This window comes from Oreochromis aureus, linkage group 10 (assembly GCF_013358895.1).
Source record: "Oreochromis aureus strain Israel breed Guangdong linkage group 10, ZZ_aureus, whole genome shotgun sequence".
Taxonomy (NCBI): Eukaryota; Metazoa; Chordata; class Actinopteri; order Cichliformes; family Cichlidae; genus Oreochromis; species Oreochromis aureus.
Window position 1 is genome coordinate 26,081,556 of NC_052951.1, and position 23,471 is coordinate 26,105,026.

A 23,471-nucleotide genomic window follows, 5' to 3' on the forward strand; every position below is an offset into this window, starting at 1 on the left:
ATGTGATGTTAAAGGGAAATCACTGGTCTCCTAATTGCAAGGGAATTTTTAAACAAACAAACTTTTTTTTCTCATACTGCCATCTGACTGTTACTTTAAGATAGACATGTATATTTCTGAATCTATTTTTTAAAGTCTCAGTATAAGAATCTTGAGACGCTGACAAAAAAGTAGCATGCCATCTCACATTTTCTAAATAAAGAGGCAAGGCAGACGTTCTTTTTGTTTTCTTTTTGCTTCTAAAGACACTCAAATTGCTTTCTATCAGTGGCCATAAAATAAAATGAACCAAAATCTATATGGGTTAAAATGTAAGTTATATAAAAGTATTGTAGAACACATTAATTTTAATATATATATGTATTAAAATTAATGTGTTCTACAATGCAGAATCTACATCATCGCCAACGGCCAATGAGCGATAACGCTGAGTTGCTTAGCAACAGAACCCATACAAACAAAGCGGAAGCGGACGTGCTACTTGTTTCTGCTGCGTTTACCTGGCAGGCCAAGCTTTTCGGATCTCTTGCTGACATTAGTGTTCCAGTTCAGTGTTTTCTTGTTACAGCTGTCCGTGTGATGGCTAAAATCGTGATGTGTGAGCCGCTTGAGCTCTACAATATCCTCAATCAGTGCCGAGGTGTGCCCAGACTCGCAGAGATCAACTACCTGTGTTTGATTGGTAAGAGAAAATCGGCCAGTACCAACATTTGTCACTGCTGCGACAACTGGTTAGATAAGTCCTATCCTTAATTACTCTATGTGCTTGTCTATAGGTATGAGTGCTATAGCACATGCTTTTTGTTTCTTTAGGAGACTCATTCTCACAACTTTTGGTGCAGATCTGAAAATACTAACAAAGTCTCACCTGTGCAAAAGATATTATACCCAATTTTCACATGTGCTGGATGATTTTATACTTTTATCAAAACCTTGCTCATTAGCGCAAAAAACAAAACAAACCCACAGGCTTAATGTAGAGTAAAACGTAAGAAGTCTTCAAACACAAACATGACATTTAATGGATTTACTTGTAACTTTATACAATATTATATTTCACAATATAATTTATTTTCTTATTTCGCCTGCTCCCTTTAGCAGGGGCGCCTCCAGTCTTTTTTTAGTGGTGGCCATATGGGGGCAAACAAAAATATTGGGGAGGCACATTAAAAAACTGAATTTCCAGTTTTATTATGCTGTTGTCAAATATAGGCAAAATTACATATATCTCAAAAAACAGAGAGAAAGAAAAGAATTGTATGCCTAGTTAATTTCCTGTTATTAAAGTTGATATCACTAAAAATATGACAACCAAATAAGATTGTGAGATCGATAATAATCTGTTTTGATTGATTGATTGATTGATTGATTGATTGATTGATTGATTGATTGATAAACTTGTTTCCGTTAGTTGTAACTTTGTTGAGTGTTGTATGTCTCTGTTCCAGATGCTAATGAAGCCCAAGATTACTACAGGAGTCACATCATAACTGCTAAAAATACTAAAATGGTATGGCTATCATTGGGTCCACAGTTGACATGTGTCTGTGTGTGTGTGCAAAAACCCAGAGCTCAAAATACAAATTTCTCCTGTACATTTAGTCAGACTTTAACCTTTCCTCTAAACTTTTTGCACACGACTATACCAAAACTTTCAAATTGACTTTTTCCAGGATTCAGAGGGGACATTCCTTCTTCCAGAGTTGGTTGAGGTTGAAAGTATGCAGCATGTGGTGGTCTACGACAACAACACAAGCTCTTTACAGGAGCAAGGTTAGAGTGGTATATAAGAGAGATTTCTTCAGAGCAAGTATACTTTTATGCATTTTATTTGCATTGTTGTGCCAAAAGAAAACAACTGGTTTCCTGCAAACAAACAAAAATAAATAAATAAAAGCTGTATTTTAGCCTTAAAAGCAATGCTTATTGTTGCTCTCTCACTGTGATTACAGGCAGAGCAACTGCATGTGCCCAAGTGTTCGCTAAGGCTAGCCTCAATCCAGTCAAGATACTGAGAGGAGGCTTTCAGAGATTCTCAGCTCAATACCCCTTTCTGAGGACTGAGAAAATCCTGAACACCAACATGGTAGAACTCTCCTAAAACACAAACATTCTTGCCATCATTTTTTTTTCTCACTTTCTTTTCATCAATTTAAGATTATGGGGGGGACTGTCTTATCTGGAGCCAGGTATACAAATCTTCCATCAACTTTCCATTAACTGACAAATTACATATGTTGTAATATAAGGTAACATAAGGCCAGTGTTTAGGGGCTACAGGGCAGTTTCTTACTCATATATGTTCCCCCATATCCAGCTAAAGTGAACTGATTCCAATTGCTGCCTAATAAATATAAAACATGTCAGGTAATTATTGCACTGCCACCTTACATGCAATAAGTTTCCTGTTTGACACCTACTGGTTAACCTGGATGTTTCCCCTTTTCCCAAGGTACTCCAGTTTCCTGTCATGGTCCAAAGACATGCATGTTATGTTAACTGGTGATTATAAATTCAGTGTGGATGGTACCGTTTAGTATTTCTGTCACTCTGTTAGCCCCATAGCAGCTGAGATAGGCTCCAGTCTAAGCAGTTAGGAGAATTGTTGTAATTGATTGTATATATTTGTTGGCTGCCTCAGGAGCTGGAAAGCCTGAAGATTTACCCAGTGGAGATCATAGCAGGACTGCTGTACATGGGTGACGAGAAGCAATCCATGGACTCCACTCTTCTCAAAGACCTGAAAATCGGTGCTATCGTCAGCATCTCAGAGAGTCACACTCTTGAGTAAGGCAGGACTGGATATTAAGTATTAGAGAGAATAATTAACGTATTGCTTTATAGATCTTTTTTTTTTAACTCTTTTAAATTCCTTTAAATCAAGGTTCATGAAGGAGATCCACACCTTGCTTATCACCCCTGTGGCTGACTCAGTGCGGTCTGATTTATATTCAAGCTTTGAAAGGATCTGCAATTTTGTTAGTAAGTTGTTCCTTTGCTTTAATTAACAAGACGTTTAAAAATTTGAATTTTATAATTTCATTCATAGAAGTCAGAAACCAGTGAATTACAGGTGTCTGAATTTCTTCATTTGGGCAAACTCTAGAAGGAGAACAGAAATAATTATATAAAATGCAGTAGGCTGTCTTAGTTCAGGTAAAAACTTCAAGATCTCAAACTAAAAAAACTGATTGCATATTACTCAAATTCTGAATTATTTTTTTATTAATATGTAAAAATACAACAGCTTCAAGACTGTCCATCTGAAAGAAATGCATCATGTATCATGAATCCAGAAGTCATAGCTTTAACTTAAAATCACAGAGTGTAACGTTAACTTACTGAATATGTTTTTAAAAGAAAATTATTATTTGAGGCAATGTGCAATATGCAGTGCAATTCATCCACTACAAATTGTAATGAGTGATTTCAGATTTTTCACATTTCTGTTTTTTGTTACTATAAATGTAGTTAGTGTTGCACAGAACAGGTGTTGCAGAGGACTTTCTTGTTATCTCCTGCTTTCAGGTTCCCACATTAACATGGGCTCTCGTGTCCTGATAGTTTCCAGGCAAGGCAGAAGCCGCGCCAGCGCAGTGACCATTGCATTTCTCATCCATTACCTCAAATACACACTAAAGGCAAGTTTGTTTCATTCAGTTTAGTGGCAGTGTGTGCACAAAGTGTGGCTCTTGTGTCCTCACATGGCAAGAAAAATAATATATTTTCCAAAAAGGCACCAAGAAAGAACTGATCCTAGTTATAGAAAGTACAGTAAATACAGTGCATAATGATGTTGGTTTAACTTTTTCAGGAGGCCTGGATGCATATGCTCAAATGTAAACCCATCATGAGGCCAAACACAGGTTTTCTGCAGCAGTTGTCCAACTGGGAGCTTCACACTTTGGGAACAAAAATGACTGATTTTGTCTCAATCACATTTTTAACAAAAGAAGAAATATTTTAGTCATCTGCACTCTGGATTCTGTATATGTGGCCCACGTAACATTTAAAATATCTGATATACCTACATTAACTGCATGTAAGTCTGTAACTTCACAGGACCTTGGTTTTTAATCCATCCATACATTCTCTTCCGCTTATCTGCGGGCAGGTCGTGGGTGCAGCAGACTAAGCAGAGAGGCCCAGACCTCCCTCTCCCTGGCCAGCTTGTCTAGGGGAACACAAAAGCGTTCCTAGGGCACCCAAAAGATGTAATCTCTCCCGCATGTCATGGGTCTGCCCCAGGGCCTCCTCCTGGTGGGACATGCTCGGAACACCTCACCCAGGAGGCGCTCAGAAGGAATCCTTGTCAGATGCCCAGATCACCTCAACTGCAATGCACAGGCAGCAAGCCGAGGGGATACTAAGATACCCATCCCAGCCCACCGCCTCTCATCAAAGCAAACTCCAGACTGGAACAGAGTCAAGACCCTCTCCAGGAGACTGGTTCCAGAGCCCAAGCTGTGCGTTGAGGTCAGCCCGACTATATCTAGCCAGTACCTCTCAACCTCACACTCTAGCTCAGCCTCCTTCACCACCAGAGAGGTGACGTTCCATATCCCAATTGCTCGGTAGCCCGGTGATTGTTCTGCCAGGGTCTCCGCCCCTGCACACACTGCACCCTACCCCCATAGCGCCTCCTGTGGGTGGTGTCCCCTCTTTGGGCTGTGCCCCCACCACCACTACTACCATTACCACCGGGCCTGGCTTCAGGGCAGGGCCCCAGTAACCCTGTAACCCTATCCTGGGTAGGGTGAACTGTTCCCTAGATTTCACACTCACAGGGGTTTTTCAATCGCTCTTTGTCTGGTCACTCACCCAGGACCAATTTGCCATGATAAACCCTACCAGGGGGCAAAAGCCCCCTGACAACATAGCCCCTGGGATCCACAGAGGGGACAGGGGAATTGTATTTTAATTAAGATGCAAATTAGGTTCATTCAATATTAGTTCATTTAATATTGGATTGAACTGTTTAAATAAATACACTGAGATTTATTGGAAATGTTGAAAGTATTGAAATGAGAGCTGGAATAGGCTCCAGGGACTTTAAGTAGAAATTTGATCCAAAGCAATGAAATCTCCAAACATTCCCTTTCATCACAACATTTAGGGTGTAATTTAAAGGATCAATTTCAAGTAAATTAATTTCTTTCCTTTTAAAACTGCTCATTTAAACAGTTCAGAAATGGTTAATAAAACTGTATTTAAATAAACTTTTCTAAATAATGAATTTCTCCATTCATTATTCATTACTGCCTTAAATGCAAACAAATAACCTTTTCACAATTTGTATGGATTTTTAAGGTTAAAAAAGCAAGGATTTTAGTTTCAGGTGTTGATATAGTTTTAAAATACACAAGGATAAAAAAAAACATGAAGGTAACATCTTCTTTTTGGTTTTTGCTTTTTTTGTATTTTGCAGAATTTAAAGGACCTGGTTTGTATTGACAAAGGTTTTGTTGATTTAGGTTCTTAAATGGCCCTGCCAGAGGCGCTTACATTATTGACGGTAACACTTTCCCCTGTTTGCACAGTTGCACAACTTCAGCTCTAAAAATACAGGCCACAGGCCAAGTGGTGTGCAATTTGTAACCCTGGATTTTACCTTTCTGGTGAGAGACTGCCTTCTCTGTAGAATCCCAACTGAGTAGTAACATATATCCTAATTATCTGTGTTTCTGTAGTTTCTAACATGGCTAGGATTAGAGGACAGTTTAGGGTAACGTGGCAAACCCGGCTTATTAGCTTGGTTAGTTTGGATGGATAAAAAGCTGTTGTATTGCCTGAAAGATATAACTCAGGGCACTATTTCCTGAAATGACAAAGCAGCTCTAAAGATGCTAGAGCTGATTGGCTGATAGGGGAAACCGAAATGCCAGCCTGACATCTGATTGGGGAAACTAGATACAAGCCTATGATTAACCGGATGGGACATTTAAAAAAAAATAAAAGCATACATTTTTAATCTTTGAAATTAAATAGTACTGTTGTTAGTTTAAAGTGGTTTTGGAGTGAACACATTAATATATTTGGACTTTACAGGATTACTGCTATCTATACTATTTGAAAAAAAGATATATATGTAATCATTCTGCAAGCCACCATTCGAATACATTGTGTTCATAACAGAGCAGCAATGAAATAAGTAAATGAAATTACACATCAAGTTAAATTAAATTAAAACAAATTCATGTTAAAACAATGGACTTACATATAATGATGGTTAAGCCAAAATCAGACAAACACACAGACACACACACTATAATTACTGTGTTTACATAATGTGTGTCCTTCTACCTTCTGTTTTTATTTATTTATTTATTATTTTTATTTATTTATTGGTTGTTGTTGTTGTTGTTGTTTTTTGGACCATCGGTGTCAGTAACAAAAACTCATTGAAAGTACCCCATAAATCACTTATTCATTGGAAACTAAAACATAAATTAATAAAATATTAAACCACAATTAGTTACATCAAATTTGTAATTATGTTTAACTAATGCCAATTTACGTATTTTATTATCCATCCGTTTTGAACTGGGAACGTTAAAATACCCCGAGACCTTTACTGTGAAGGTGCTTGCAGGAAGTAGCGCCCGTTTATCTGTTAAACTTTAATTCTGTCTGGTGGTACAACTGTTGCTCACTCGAGTGTGATTATTGACCAACTCCGCGAGGTTTCCTGATGCCAGAGGGAAAAAATGTTGTTCAGTCCAGCTGGTTTATCTGAGTGCTTACGCGAATGGGAGGATTTAGAGAAGGACTACCAACAGATTCAGGTATTTTAAGTAAATGGTGTGTCCACCCCTGGTTACCCCTGCCCGTGTAAGCTAACAGCCGGGGGTAGGTGGGGGAAACGCACAGGCTACAGAATGAGGGTCTCGCCTTCAGCAGCTCAAGATAACTGTCTTGTGACAGCCAAGAGATGCAGAAAATGTCACTGAAACTTAAGCTTAATTCCTGCGAGGACAACAGCCTCTTTTTTTTTTTCTCCACCGTGACAGCTGTCACACTGTTAAAGGAAGAACCTCGGGGCTATGGGTGTTGGTTTATTGTTATCGTTGAGAGCTTAGATCCGTTACAGTGCACATATATTGATATAGGCCTGGTTAGTTGTCGTTTATAGGTGTGGTGTTAATATATAACTAAATGGCAGGCACTGAAATACGTATGTCACTAATCAAAGGAAGTGTTCAGGTCCTAAACCAGCATCAAGGTAAGAAAAACTACATTTAAAACAAAATTGTTGGAGCAATATACTGAATGTGAATTTTGGTGTAACTGGAAATTTTACATTTTACAACTGCAAGACAATGATGCAAACACATATAAAATAGATTTTATATATTCCGTGTGTCTTTGCTAAGATTAATACATTGAGACTGAGTGTTTTTTGAGTAGGTCTATTTATGCTAGTAAATGTAGCACAATACACTTATATACTATATGCAAATATTTTTCTAGGTAACTTGTCTTACCACGTCAATTTACTCATCATATTAGAGCAGCTGTGGCTTGGGTGGTACAGTGGGTTGTCTACTAACTGGAAGGTTGTTGGATCAATTCCTTTCAAAGTATCCTTGAGTGAGATACTGAATTGATACTGATTGCCCTCTATCAATATGTCTGTGTGAATAGTAAAATGCAAAGTAGTAACTGCTGTCTGCAGTTGTAAATTCTGCGTAAAATTGCGTCACTTTCCGTCATATACAAGATTGAACAAACATTTCTCTGTCTCTTGTGCAGTTCTGATTGCCCAGTTCTGGGAATTTGCCACAATATGATGATAAAAATTCTGGCTTTTCTGAAAATTTGAACTTGTTGGATCACATGAAGCCAAGGGGGTAAAAATTTATTCCTGTGCCTAACTTTTACAGAATCAGTTGACGCGGGGAAAACTTGGCCAATAAATTGTATTTAATGTGGACTAGTAATGTGGTAGCTCACATTTAAACCACTTTGCCAGACCAGTTACCAGTGCCTATAAAAATTTGGCAGTTAAAAGTGTCTCAAACTTGTACAAACCAAGTGTGAAAACCAGTCACATGTTTTCTGGAAAGCAACATACCTATGTCTGATTATACCTACCTCAAATATATAGTTAAATAATTAAGGTACAATAACTTATTTAAATGCTTTGGAAGCTAGACAGATTTTCTCATAATCATTTAAAATATCTACGAAATGCCAAGAATCCATTAGCAATAAATGCATGATTATTACATGATAACCCATTTAGCAGCCTGTATTGCAACCATTAAAGAAAAACATGCAAGAGCATCAGAGTCTTTGGTTAATTGTTAATTGCCCCTTGGGGATAAATAAAGTCTTTCTGATTCTGATTGGTTAAAGCTTTGGTTGGTTTTTATCTTTTTGTGCCCTTCCTACCTCGCAGATTTCATCATAATCAAAACTTTTGCATTACACCATACATGTTTATGTTATCCTCTGGATTTTTTTTTCTTTTTAACCCCAGGACACCCATCGTCTATATAAACAGAAACTTGAGGAAGTGACCAAACTGCAAGACAGCTGCTCGAACGCTATCGCACGTCAGAGGAAGAAACTGAAAGAGCTCACTGTGTCCCTAGAAGAGTAAGTATTGATCAGAAATGAGACAAGATAACTTGAAATATGTGTGTGATGTTTTTGTAAAAGCATGTGTGTCATCAGCTCATTCGGGATACAGAAGCCCAGATTGTTGCTGGGACAAAAAATGAATTGGGTAGGAATTTATTCTGGCTTTTTAGTAGCTGGTTGTTTTCAGGGACTTTTCTCCACTTTCTCCAATATTACCAGACGTGCTTTTTAAAGAGTAACTGCAGCTTTTTATGTTTAGTTTTGCAGTTCAGTATTAATTGGCATTTAAAGAAGCTTTGTTTCTCTTTAAAAACTTCAGCTGGCTGTTGGAAGGCTTTGTGCTCTACAAATAAACATAAACATAGTATGACAGATATGGTCAGTGGGAGTATAAATGCAAAAAAAATGTGAGCACTTTAAAAGTCAAGTAAGAGTTATGTTTTAATGTACTAATACTTTCAAACTTTCCTTAGTATCTGAACTTTCTTCAGATACTAAGGGTTCATAATTCAGACTTTTTAAGTTCATGGATATATCATGGTTTGATTTGACACTCTCATAACATGGAGAGTGTTACCATTAAAGCTGCGATAGGCAGTCATTTTTGGCATCACTGAGCAAAAAAATTCATAACCTTTCAGCATATTATAATCATGTGTGCTAAGGAGGAAATTAGACTCCTGCACCTCCACTGAGTTCTCAAAATCTAGCCTGCGATAGGAGGATCTGACCAATTGCAGGCATTTTCAGAAGGAGGGCATTATTATGGATTATAACTGCCACAACAGAATCACAACCTACCTCGTCCACAAACTGGATCTAAAATCGAATGTGACTCTGTGAACATCTCCTTACATGCATGAAACCTAACAAGTGTCCTAACAAATCTTTTTTTTCCATTAGATGCAAATCAAATTCTTCAACAGCCAAATTAATTCCAGAGGAGGAGGATGCCATCACAGAAATCGAGGACTCCATCAAAGACAGAGCGCATACTTTCTTTGAGATGGAAGCATTTCTCCCCAAGAGGAATGGGTATGATTCTAAATGAGAACGATAAATAGCTACAATTTTTTGTCCAAATGAAAGTAAACAAAGAAAATGTTTAAAGTGGATGAGTTTTGCGTTTTAAAAATAAAACATATTTATATAAGATTTGTGGACATTTTGGATAACTAATGCCTTTTCCTGTTTAGGTTATATCTCAATCTTGTTTTAGGAAATGTCAATGTAACACTCCTCAACAAACAGTCAAAGTAAGTCCCTTATAAGGCTTATCTTCTTCTTCTTTCAAACCTTAAAAATGCCTCTTAACGTGCGACCACATGAGCACCACAATATTAATCATTTCTATTCTTTCATCAAACAGATTTGCCTACAAAGACGAATATGAGAAGTTCAAACTGGTCCTCACCGTCATCCTCTTTGTATTCTCTTTCACGTGTCGCTTTTTGTTAAGCTACAGGTATGATTTCCCACACCTTATTATTGTTTTGTTTCTTTTGAGTTTATTTTCATGAAACTTGTGGATGATGTTGTCAACTTGCTCATTATTGGCAAATGTTTGTAGCAGCAAGTAGTAAATGTTGAATTATCTGCAAATCCACTACAGGTCCCATGTTAATGTATAAAGGAAGATAATCATCATCATGTTTGTTGTTTTTAGAGTCCTAGACGCCCTGTTCAACTTCCTGTTGGTGTGGTACTACTGCACTCTCACCATCCGGGAGAGTATCCTCATCAGCAACGGCTCTAGGTCTGTGACCATTTTATTGCCTCTGTCTCCACTGTTTTTGTTTTAATGATTAAAGGAGCTGATATGCAAAGGCTTTGTAATAAAGGCAGGGCACTGTGAACTACAGAAAGCCTTATTCTTAAGCCCTCCTGTAATTACTGTATGCGACCAGTTATAATGACTTTGATATTTTTTTTTGGTTCATCTTATTTATGAGATGTTATTTTCTTGTTGGTATCCTGTTTGTAATCCTTTAATCCTCCAAATTGTTTCAGGATCAAAGGCTGGTGGGTTTTCCATCACTATGTGTCAACCTTCTTGTCTGGAGTCATGCTCACTTGGTGAGTGATGTTTTTGCACTTTTATCACAGTTTTAAAATTATTCAATAATACAACAACTGTTTGCATCCCTGCTATCGAAATCCTTTCCGATTTAAATGACATACATATTATGTGGCTGTGCTTTGTTTTTATGTCCTTGTTGACAGGCCTGAAGGTGCACTCTACCAGATGTTTAGGAACCAGTTTCTAAGTTACTGCTTATACCAAAGTAAGAGATTGCCCCTGTGTTCATTGACATGCTTGCAGTATGAGTTGTCAGGTGATGATTTTGGCTTGCAAACTCTTAAAATGAAGCTGAGCCTACCTAGCAGAACTGCATATTTCAATTTAAATTATCCAATAATTTACACCATATGCTGAAAAAAAAAAAAAAAGAAAAGCATAGAAAGCATATTTTTCCCATAGTCATTTAAATATCTTGTGGGGACTCGATTCTCATCATGGGAAGCATCATAAAAGTGCATAAAAGCTGTATCTGTCTCTGTGTTAGTATAGAGACCGAAACATTAGATCAGGCACCTGGAATGTGGAAATGAATGCACTTTAATACAGAATTTTGTACAGTTAGGGTTCTATATGCACAAGCCTCAATCAGGAAAGCTTTATGATTGTACTCATTCTGACGTGTTTCCTGCATGCATGCCATCCTTACACATGGTTAAAATGTGTAAACTGTTGATAATATTCAAAGTAAGCAGGTCTGTTTGTGGTTTGTCCTTGTCTCACTTGTGTCACTGATATCTTGCCCAACAATGAAGTTATACATGCACCTCTCTTTCTTTTAGGTTTTATTCAGTTCCTCCAGTACTACTACCAAAGTGGCTGTTTGTACAGACTCAGAGCACTGGGAGAGAGACATAATATGGACCTTACAGTGGGTGAGTACACCAGCTTGTTATTTATATTCATAAATGACTTTGAAATAATGCCAGCCGAAGAGGAAGATGGCTGATCTTGGCATCTGACTTCAGGATGTTACAGGTGGTACATTTGGTCATTTACTGACCAAATGATAAAGGTATGTCTGAGGCAATGGAAACAGTTGAGATTACATTTTAGCAACACCACCAGCTTGGTATTGCTATCTGACTAAAAAGATTAAGCCAGAAACTGAAGTTCCTGGACTGGCCACTTGAGGCAGGCTTCAAAAGCAAGTTTTTACACAAAAAAACCCCCTTTATTCTTTATGGATTAGTGCCTTTTATCTGATAAATAAGGAGTTTTGCTTCAGTTTAGGTGAGTGAAATTCTCAATGTTTACATTTATTTTTGCATTGTAGTGTTTTACCTTTATCAATGCAGTTTGCTTGCTTTAACAGATAACTTATCAGGGTACCCTCACATCAAAAGACAGTCATCTCTGGATCCTAAAAACACTAGCTTTAAGACTTCACAGTGTAGAGTCCAGAAACCAAGGGGTGACTTGATTGGCATGTTGGGAACTTCCATCGTTGATATACAGTCTGTGATCTAGATGTGTATTTTCTGCACCAGCAGCTGGTTTATAGTTAGACTTGTTCAAATGTAAAATGTTTAACTCGGCACAAACAATATTCTGATCTCTGTACTATCATGTTTGTACATGATAAGTATTTTTAAATCCCAGTGTCTCATTTACATATTAACATCTTATTTTATGTCAGCTGTGTACTGTGTCTATATTCCTCCTACACACATGCATCGTCTCAGTGTCTCTCTTATACGAGTGCCTCTATTCTCTCCCCTCTTTGTCTTCAGAAGGTTTCCAGTCCTGGATGTGGAGAGGCTTGACCTTCCTCCTGCCCTTTTTGTTCTTTTATCATGTGAGTGGCTCTTTTCTGTAATGCTGCAAACTCTTTACTAGATTTTTCTTTTTTTAAACACTAGATACTAAATTAGAAAATTCTTGCAGGAACGTGTTTTTAGGACATTTTTGACTGTTGACTATTTGTTCTGTTACAGTTTTGGCAGCTTTACAACAGCATAACACTCTTCAGGATGTTTCAGCTCCCAGAATGTAAAGAGTGGCAGGTTTGTACACCAGAGCTTTCACAAGTTTTTTTTAAATTTTATTTTATTTATTTATTTTTATAAATGAGGTCATTAAGCAAAAATTACATGAAAACAGATATTTTAGTGAACAGATCCTCATAAAAGGCATACATTTTCTGTATTTAGAATTATTTGTGTGTATTATTTTAGGTTTTCATGTGCGGCTGCTCTTACTTGGTCCTCTTCATGGGAAACGTCTTCACCACGCTGGCAGTGGTTTACCAGAAATACATGAACAACCAGGACAAGTCTAAAAACGTGTAAGACAGTAATCCTTAATGATACGGCTTCTCCAAAACTCCGTCCTATATATGAAACGGTAAATTCAAATAATTACAATCACTTTAATGTTTTCTTAGGAGGAGCACGTGGCCTCTATTATTGTCCATGTGTTTACATATACTGCTTCTTCTATTAATTTGCATCTGATTTGAAGTCCCTTTCATTTCATATTTCTCCAAATGTTGGTCAGACCACCATGTTAAAGTATTGTCACAATGACTTGCTTAAAAAGAAGTAATCAGATACTTTGTTGGTCTTAATAAGTTACACTGTGAGATCGTTGGAGCAGAATTATCTGTCTCTCTTGGTTAAACAGCTTGTTATTTACATTGTATTTATTTAGGAAGCGCTAAAGTTTCTCAATCAGGAGCTGCTTTGTATCTTAGCCTTACAGAAAGTGCATTGCTGAATAAAAACACTCCGCCATCCTCCACGTGTTTTGGGTTTTACTACTATGCAGGACTCATAACACACAGTGAAATATTAACTCTTTATTATGCTGCACTATTGTCTCTGTGTACATACGTGCCTCTAATGTGTCTTAGGTACAATTTCATCCTATAGTTCTGTTTCTGACATGTACTTTTAAACATTTTAATGTTTTTAATTTAACATTTTAATTTTAACAAGTTTGAAGGTTTTATCACTTAAGTTAGGTGCATTTTTTTCCTTGAATGATTTATATGACCGTGTTAAGTCACTTAACAAACAAAGAATGAAAGTGATCAGGTGCAAGGTACAATGTTCAAATAAAATTTTCAGATAGCTTGGAGAACTATTGCTCACAAACACTTAAAGAATAAAACCATCTGGCACCTGGAAGCAAAAAACGAAGGATGGTTCAAGACTGTTGCAAATTACTGTATGCTATAAAGCAAAAGGAAGCTCTCTGAACTGAAAATTGAAACCGATTTTAATATGGTGACAGCAAAGTTTTGTTTGGTACTGCAATACCTAAACTGGCCACAAGATGGAAGCACTGAATTACACTAACTGATGGTGAACACACTGGACTGCATCCATTATTGTTTTTGTTTTTTTAATTTTGGACAACACACCCATCTTTTGAGGGGTGATTTTTCTCTGCCTTCTGGGGCTGAACTATTTAGGTCCTGTCAACACAAGCACATTGTTCAGAATCAGTGCTTTAGGTGCAACAACACTGGACTCGGAGATAAAGAGTAATGTCGACAGTAGATTGAGGACTGGGACCCTCCCTCTTTTTGTCATTAGTCTGGCTTCTTTAATGCTAGTCACATGAAGATCATCACCAGAGATGGGCAGTAACGCGTTACTTGTAACGCGTTACTGTAATCCGATTACTTTTTTCAAGTAACGAGTAATGTAAGGGATTACTATTGCAAAAACGGTAATTAGATTACCGTTACTTTCACGTAGGGCGCTGCGTTACTGCGTTACTAAAACCGTGATTTTTTGCGAGAACGTCTCATGACAGTGACGTAAGCGAGTGCGACGTTCGTGACAACAGCTGTCTGCAGATCATAATATATCGAGTGCGGGACAGAGTGTAGCATGCAGCGTTTAAAGCGTGGAAGTACTGACCTTATTTTGAGTTTGATTCCATAAAAGTGACAAAAACATTAGTGTCCGTTGTGCGTGGGAAGAAAACTTCTTTTACAGCGAAAAAACCCTAAACTTCCAAGCAAGCACCGAGTGTACTACGACGTAATGTGAAATTCACAGAGAAACTCGCGGATTCTTCCACTGACCGCTGCGGCACACCTGCACCAGGGTAAACCTCCTCCGCCTACCCCAGTCCTGCTTTACAGGTGAAAATAGAGCAACAGGACCGCTAGTCTTTGATTTTATTTATTTTCTGCTGTGTTTTACTTGCATCTATTTGAAAGAGTGAGTGTAAACACAAAAAAAATATTTTATTTTATGTGCTGGAATGTGCAGAAAATAGGTTTAAATGTTAAACAAATTTCTTCCAGTCAGAGAATGTTGCATATAATTTAATTTTTGCTTGATGCATAAAGTTAAAAGATTAAAACTAATAAAACAAGTTTTAAAAGAGACTTTTCCATTTGATTACATTTTGTATGATGAATTATGCAGAAAAAGTAGAATTGGGCTGAAAGATCTATCGCTTTATCACCTATTCAGGTTGTAAATCGTGTTTTTAAAAAGTAACTAAGTAACTAAGTAATCGATTACTTTTGAAAATAAGTAATCAGTAAAGTAACGGGATTACTTTTTGGGGGAAGTAATCAGTAATTAGTAACTGATTACTTTTTTCAAGTAACTTGACCAACACTGATCATCACTGATAATGCTCCTTTTCAGGTAAAGGTCATGCTGTGAGTTCACCTCTGGTGAACTCTGACGATTTCATCTAGATCTGGATCTTATCCTTGATTTTGAAAATGGAAAAATGGAGTTACCTAATAAAAGAACATGTTCTGTCATTAATAAATAAATATATTTAATCCAGAGTATACTGATTATTTTTAATATAGGGACATTTAGAAAACCCTGAAATCCCAAAACAGGATCTTGCAACCAAAAAAAAAAAAATCGTAGAGCCACTTTTCCAATGCTTTATGATTAAAACATGTCCACAACAGAACCAAAGAGCCAGAACACGAGAAATAAAGGCTGGAAAGAAATTTCCACGTAAGATCAGAGGGAATAATACCTGAAATTTTAAAAGAAAATGTTCCTTGTTCTTGATTTATTACAGTAAAACTTCCCCCACCCCAGTAAAAAGTCTTAGATGAGTTCATGCTGGAGGGCCAGTGAGCGAGGCTGTACTGAACAAACGGGACGAGGAGCAAAGTGAATGGGGTGGTAGAAGGAGATGAGGGGAGGAGGGTTGGGTATTCTCCCAGCCTGCATTTCTTTCATCTTTCTCATTAAAGCTGAAGCAGTAGGGGCCATCAAGAATGAGCCCAGGGACATGGGGATTGGGGACTGAGCCTGAGCCTCACATCAGGAGGTGGAGGAGGTGGGAGGAAACAGCCAGCGCAAGCAGACGGCGGCCATGTCAAACCTTCACCTTAAACTTAACCTGCCTCCCTTTGGGGCCCAGATAAAGACCTCTTATCTGTGCTCACCTTCTCTCCCGGCCTGGGAATGGCTGGCAGCTGCAGAGAGGCCGAGGGGGCGTCTCTGGTTGAGTAGGTCCGAAATGCACAAGCTTTCTCTCAGGGACTGTATATGAAAGAGGAGGGCAGCCCTGATGAGCCTCCATCTGGGAAAGACTGATTAAAAGAGAGGCGAGGAGAGGAAGTAGTTCATGACAGAAGGGTTGATTCTGAAGAAAAAGGCTGATCCACATGGGGTCTTTAACTGGAGCGTTCCCACTGATACTGCCATGTTTAGGTTGATGGTGTTTAAAGCCTGTTTTTTTGTTGTTGTTGTATTTTCTCCCACAAAGCTTATTTCAGGTTATAGTTTAGTTTAGTTGTATAGAATTTATAGTTGCAGATGTTTGATGCTGCCCAGAAAGTAGTTTAAGTTTAGCTAGCAACAGGCCACCATCACCAAGACTTTAGAGAATAATCACTTCCAGCCAAGCAGAAAGTCTGGTTTTGAAAAATGGAAGTGGCTAAAACCAAAGTTCCTGCAAAGGCCACTGGAGGCTAGTGAAAATGAGCCAGCCCCCACTTACTCACTGTCATGGTAAAATGCCCAACTTTAGCCCAAATTTTTATATCCTGGTTCAAGAAACTTTCATGGACTTATCTATTTTCCCCCTGTGTACTTTACAGAAGTGTATTTAATACCTTATCCATTTGGAAATTGTTAAGGCCAGTGTGGTAGATAGGTGTTCTGACACTGTTACGGCCCTAGCTGGGCCTCCTGATACTGCCCTTGTGTGGGCGTGGTGTTTTTCTCCGCCTCCTCCTCTCTTGCTCCACCTCTCTCTCTCGCTTCTTCTCTCTCCCCAGGACACAGCTGCTGCTCATTGGCCTCATTTACCACCTGGGCCCAGTTAGCAATCACCTCTCCTAGGCTGTTTAAGCTGGGGATGAGCTGTGAGCAGGAGAGTGGCTTTCTCTGGTGTCTCCGCAATGCGTGTTATGTGTGTGATTGGCCTGCCTACGGTGTGGAGTGGTAGGCGCAGTGGGAGAGGTTTCTGGTGGTTTTCCTCTGTGCTGGTCAGTGTGTGTTTCCAGCCTAGGTGTGGAAAGGCCTGCTGTGTGTGTGTGACCAGCCCCACCGTGCGTGGCTCTTTGTGAGTAGCTCTTAACCGAGTAGTGGTTTTGCTTGGGTGACGGCGGCTTCCATTACTTTGTTTGGCCTGCCTGGTTGTCGTTAATAGCAGCGGTGCTGTCTCTTTCTGTTGTTACTATTTATATGATTGAGTTAATTGATTATAATAAAGATTTATTGTGTTGAATACCTCTGCCTGGCGTTCTTTTCATTTCAACCCGGATCCAACTGTTACTGTCCCCCACCCTCTTCGCCTAGCTTTCATGTGGGGACGTGACAGACACATACAAATAATACTCTACAGATATTATGAATGGGGAAACTATCAATAAAACCGTGGTGTTCTGTCAGGGCAAGCAAGGCAAGCAGTGCTTGTCCAGTTAAATCTGAAAGTGAAATAAAAGTCAAAGTGAAAGTGATCTCTTTATGTTTCAAAAACTGTTCCGTTCCAAAAGATTCTCTCATTACATTCAACCATTTTGTGGCAGCAGTTAGCAGTTATTGTAGCTGGAAGAGAACTTAACTCTGCTTGTCTATGATTCCACTGAAATCTGTAGTTGCTGGAATTCATGGGCATGTCCAAGTCCTACCGAAGGCTTGAGCTGGACAAGCTAAAAGGTCGACAGCTTGTTCTGGTTCTTTGCGCATGCACAGTATAGACAAGCATCTGATCTTGGAGACCAGTGTGTTACAGCTCTGCTTTTACTGCTCTGAGAACAGTTACAATTTACACATTTTGCGGAAACTGAGCTAGAATTAACAAATAAAATGCCCCCTGTTTTAACATCACAAAATATAAGTGTTCTGTTACTAATCAGTTTGACCAACATGTGTAATGTAAGAAACTTTAATAATTTCTTTAGCATGTTAGGAAGGAAAGCTTTGATGATAGGAAGGAAACATAAGGCTCCTACTTTTACCAGTTTAATAAATAGAAAAATACATGCAAGTTGAACTGGTGCAGGCATCACTTGGTCGACTGAATAGTTCATTTTTTTAATTAATGTTTTTAATCCCCTTGTAGATATTAACAGTTAACAATTTCATACACTGCTCAAGATTGTTTATTCAACAGTTATTTTCATAATTAATGTATTTTAATATAATTTTGTAAGTCATGATTTAATCCAGTTTTTCTGAGCCTATATAGCTCATGTCAGCCACCACCAACATATGATTTTGTAGAATATGATGCATTACTGGAGATTAAACAGAATGTAAAGTATTTAAAATGTGTTCATTTTTAAACATCGGCACCAGTAATATTGATCCATATAACTCTGAAAATGGGTAACATTTTTAAGTACTTTACTGGTACTTAGCTAGTAGTACAGCTATCAGTGAATATTCTGATGATAAATATAGAATTAACAACATTTAACAATTCTTCAGCCATGAAGGAGTGCAAAAAAATAAAGTTATCCATGCCGAGTACAGCATTAATAAAAGCAAACAAAAGACTGGTAGAGGTTTGGTTTCTGCTTGGCTTTCTGTAACTGCACACCGCTAAAGACCAAAAACATTTATTACTCTGTTAGTACTAATTGCCAGGTATCTGTGTCTTCACACTGTACCCCTACAGCCTATGGATGCAGCTTGGTAACCAAGCGTGCTAGCATTAGCTGATAATAAAACTCCAACCTCTCTTCTAAATAATGGCCACTAATTATCACTCCAAAATAACAAGTTCAACAAATTCATAACAGGTTAACAAAAACATGTATCTCACCAATTTCAGGTCATTTACATTTTTAGAGGTTTAAGAGGTGTTTATATTGTTTTCCCTAGTGAATTCCACCTGTATGGGAGTCACCATCGAGACTAAGAACAGCCAGCAGTCTGTCATAGATTTTCATTATACCTGCATATGGATGGCATTATATAGCCAATCAGAGGAGAAGGTGAAAGACATGCAGATCTTTTAAGTGGATCAACAAATAAATCAGCAAAATAAGGCTTTTATAGAAACTCCAGCCTTATGTTCTTACACTTATGAGATTCAGCTCTTTCCCCTCTTCATTAGTAAATTAAGTCCCATGACAGCAACTCCTTCACCTCTTGAAATATGAACTGAGAGACAAATTAAACATGCATATTTAATAGGAGGGGAACAGGATTGCATCCACTTGTTAAATGAGAGCATGAGCACTGAGGAAATCTGACTGAGAGAAAGAGGCTGAGTTTTATGGCCTGCAGAGTTTGAAAGAAAAAAGAGAATTCATCTTTATTTCAGCACGGCTCTTTGGGAGCAACCCTAGCAGGACTCCCCCTGCCTCCTCTCTGTAGCGCTGATTACATACATTCTGCCTTTCTGGGGGTTTGGACTGCATGTTTCCATAGCAACCACAAAAAGCAGACAGTGAGGAGGAGACTGCCTTGCCATGCGCCTTTACTACCTCTTGAACCTTCAAACAGCATTTTGGAACAGGCTCTGCGCTGCCAAGTGTCTACTTCTGCTCAAGTCAGACCTTAAAATCCAGCCAATGCATCGCTGATAAAAAGAATATCTTATTTAAAGTATGATATATTTACTACAGAGTCAAGATGTAGGCCTGTTTTGATGAGTGTGTAACAGTAAATTATTTTATTCTGCATAAATAAAATCCTTTTCAGCATCCAGGAGTACCCAGTAATCTCAGGAAATTGTACTAAATTTGTCTCAGTTCCGGGTTCTTATTTAGTGTTTGCTGAGTTTTGGTTACTGATTGTTTCCACCTGTGTCTTCCTTTGTTTTCACCAGTGCCCTACAATCAGTCCTCTTTGTATATAGGGTATATTGTAGTATTTCTTTTTGTGAGTTCATCTATTTGCACGCATGAGTCTTCTTCTCATGCTTCATGCACCTCTATGTGGGTTCCCTGCAGCTGATTTTGTTTTTGTACACTTTTGGCTGTTGCAACAGGAAACAAAGGCCTACTTTTTATTTATTTTTGCCTGTATTTCTGTTCAGTGTTTGGGTATTCCCTCTGCCTCCTACCTGCAGGATTACAATATACACTCGCTCCAAAACTTTTTTAAGTTGGATCCACTTTCAGTGCTGCTTTAATTATTTTTTATTTAATTCAACAAGGAGCTGGAAACAATCCCCAGAGATTTTGGTCCATATTGACATGATAACATCACATGGTTGCTGTAGATTGTCTACTACAGGTCCTTGATGGGAATCTCCCGTTCCACCACATTCCAAAGGTGCATTGCTGGATTGAGATCTAATGACTGTGGAGGACATTTGATTGCAGTGAAGTCTTTGTCATGTTCTAGAAAAACAGTTTGAGATGGTTTGAGCTTTGTGATATTGTTACATTGTTACACATGTTATCCCTGCTGGAAGAATCTTTCTTCACGGAAGAACAGACTCATCAGAGCAGGGAATATAGGATTATGTCCAATGTTATAAACTGTGGTTCACAGATCCACCCCTTGCTCATAAAAAAATTGTGGTAAAATACTAAATTTCAGGCCTTAAAATGGAGCTTCACTAAGTATTAGGTGATGGGTTCAAATAAAATTCAGAAGGACTTTTTATCCCTCTTTTATGTACTTTCTGTGGTCTGGACCAAAGTGCTGCAACCATGTGATTAAAATTCATGGAAATACACAAGAGGCTACATACAACCACTAATATTACTAATGATTGATACCACTACTAGATATTGCACCTGTGACCAGTAAGACTGTACTGAGACCACACTTCAGTTCATAAGGTACCAAAAGATCTCTCGGTTATGCTTTAAATTAGTTGGATATTCAAGGCATGCCTTGGAAGGAACAGATAAAAAGCTCCAGCAGCAGTTCCTTGCATCTCTACAATCTTTTATACAAAACTCTGATTAAGGAGATAGTTTTTAACTGAAGTGAGAATGGTGGTTCTTTAGAATATCTTCCTAAACTTTGAGATTTGAATCACAGATGTCATCCTGGCAGAAAGACTGAAGGAGCAGGCTATAATTGAAAGGTTCAGACCACCCACAAAACTCAAAGTGTTGGACTAAAACCTGCTGGCATGTCTTTGAAAACACAAGTCAGTAGGATTTATTAATATTTTCACATAAAGGTTAAGGTGTGTTTACGTCACTTGTCATGGTTGCGAGAGAAACACAAGCCGAAGCTGCTTTTTAACAACTACAGGTTAAAAACATTTAATGACTGCACCTTATATGGAAAGTATTGATTATATCTTTCACATAAACATCTGTAAAGCTTAGATGGTTTACAAATCTGTTGATCTAAGAGGTGATTATCACAGTTTCTAACTGTCAGAGTTGTTGGGAGTTTAAACAGATGCAAAATCTTCCTTAAAGGGGGAGTTTGTGCTCAAAAACCGTTCATCCACTCACCCAGCTTCCATCTCCAAGTCACAGCTATAGGTTTCCCCTTTCTGCATAAGCATAAACAGTTTTAAACACAAAAAGCAATGGCCATGGTGAAATGAAATGCTCTGGTATGCTGCACACATTTAATACGACTGGCTTTTGTTGACAAGGATGCAGTTAAAGCACACAAGTCCTCGTGTAACCACTAATGTCTATACATCTGTTTGTGCACCAGTTAACATCCTGAACTTCAAGAGGTACCCCTGTGCCCCTAGGGTAAACACAGTTCTTGAAAAGGAAACATCTATTTTTCTAAATGTTGACCGATTCCTGTTAGAAAAGAGGAATGACTGCGCATGACAGTGTGTCCACTCCTGTATGCCTAAGAGTTTGCAAAATTGTTAAACAAGGTTTTTGAAGATTTAAATATCATCCAAATTACCCCACTGTATGAATGTTTGCCCTCACTTTACGTCTGGGTAAAAGTGTGTGAAGAAGAACAGAAACCCATTTTTCTGCCTCATATAACCAGAGGCACTGAGTGTTCCCCTCTCTTCACTGGAGCTGTTTAAGGTCTCAGCCACACTAGAGTAAAAATAGGATGGCAACCTCCTTTCAACCAGGAAAAAAAAAAGGTTCGCAAGTAATTGTGATTTTGGTTGTTTTTTTTTTTTTTGCTTTCTAGAACTGATTGAAGTAGTTGCAGCCACCGACCGGCTGCACCCTCAGCCTCTGGGTGACCAGTTTTGGTTGCAGGGCAGTTGCACAAGTTGTGTGGTGAGAGGGAACCAGTTTTGCTCCTTCTTTCACTGACTGCAATCACTCTCAAACAGACAATACAAATAATCATAATCTAATCCTCATATCCAGCAGTTCATGGTGGATCGCCTCCCTGAGCCTGGTTCTGCTGAAAGTTTTTGCCTGTTAAAAGGGAGGTTTTCCTTTCCACTGTCACCATCTGCTTGCTCATAGGGGGCTGTGTATTTATGTTATAATATGAAGCACTTTAAGATGACTTTTGTTGTGAATTAGTGCTATGTGAATAAAATTGAAGTGAACTGAATTAAATGAATTTCTAAATGCTGAAACATTGCCAACATGTTGAAATCAGTGATCACAACTCCTCTGCTTCATCAAATAAAGAAACACTCAAACCTGAGTCGGTGGTTTGCACTTTGCTGTAAATTGCAAATCTTACATCAAAAAACACCAAAAACAGGTCTGATTTTGCACCCCATCTGTGTATGATGAGTCCACTCCTGGCTGAAGTACAGCACTACAGGTCTGATGTAGACAGTTTATCACAGTGAATGTCAGTGTTATTGCAAAGAGATTGCATGTAAGTGCCAACTTGACCCCATTAAACTGAAAACTGAATCACTCCCTCTTGCTGCCGTTTTATCCCATTTTGTTGCCGTCTTGACGCACCAATGTCAGATTGATAGCAACTGACTGCAGCTGGTCTTAGACCAGGTCCCCTTTTTGAAGCGGCCATTCCAAAGGCAAGAACATGCAAGTTGATTGCAACCAGCCACTCTTTTCCCCTATGTGACTTTAGCCTAAGGTGTTCCTTTAGTGCAAAATGATGTTTTCTTTTTCACAGAATTTCAGACACTTCTGTGGTGTCATACTGGATTAGGGATACTACAACATTAATTTCATATAAGTTTCTGATCAAACCATTTTTTATATCAGAGACAATGCGGCCCAGGCTTTCCAAAGTAGTCTCTGCAGAGCAGAATAGAAATCTCGAGGTACCATTCCAAAAAAGTCCTAGTTCCTGATTACCCTTGTTACACCTTATTGTAAGAAAGGGAAAACATTGTGGATTTTTTTACTTCCTCCAACTTAATCATGTGACAGTTCTTCAAAATATAATAGCTAACACATTCCTTTAAGTCACGGAACAAAGACAAATCTATATTTCAAACTAAACAGAAATAATTCAAAGCTAACTGCAGTTCTTTACACAGCAACATAAAGATGGGAGTGTTTACATACACC

The 23,471-nt window shown here is 38.3% G+C and overlaps 2 protein-coding genes across 3 annotated transcripts; both read left to right on the plus strand.

Moving 5' to 3' along the window:
* Positions 1-424: 424 nt before the first annotated feature.
* On the plus strand, positions 425-5,176 carry styxl1 (serine/threonine/tyrosine interacting-like 1). 2 transcript variants are annotated; one of them, XM_039618114.1, is made up of 8 exons: positions 425-682; positions 1,449-1,510; positions 1,674-1,773; positions 1,953-2,086; positions 2,642-2,787; positions 2,885-2,982; positions 3,529-3,641; positions 3,815-5,176. In XM_039618114.1, the coding sequence occupies exons 1-8, from the start codon at positions 580-582 to the stop codon at positions 3,965-3,967; spliced, it is 909 nt and encodes a 302-aa protein (XP_039474048.1). In that variant the 5' UTR covers positions 425-579; the 3' UTR covers positions 3,968-5,176. The 2 variants fall into 2 exon arrangements, with proteins under 2 accessions (XP_039474048.1, XP_039474049.1); XM_039618115.1 differs by having other exon boundaries at positions 3,565-3,641.
* A 1,443-nt stretch (positions 5,177-6,619) lies between these two features.
* tmem120a (transmembrane protein 120A) lies at positions 6,620-13,406 on the plus strand. The gene is made up of 12 exons (XM_031747596.2): positions 6,620-6,785; positions 8,483-8,601; positions 9,490-9,621; positions 9,783-9,842; positions 9,956-10,051; positions 10,253-10,342; positions 10,597-10,662; positions 10,810-10,871; positions 11,449-11,541; positions 12,400-12,464; positions 12,604-12,672; positions 12,844-13,406. The coding sequence occupies exons 1-12, from the start codon at positions 6,708-6,710 to the stop codon at positions 12,955-12,957; spliced, it is 1,044 nt and encodes a 347-aa protein (XP_031603456.1). The 5' UTR covers positions 6,620-6,707; the 3' UTR covers positions 12,958-13,406.
* The last annotated feature ends 10,065 nt before the right edge of the window (positions 13,407-23,471 follow it).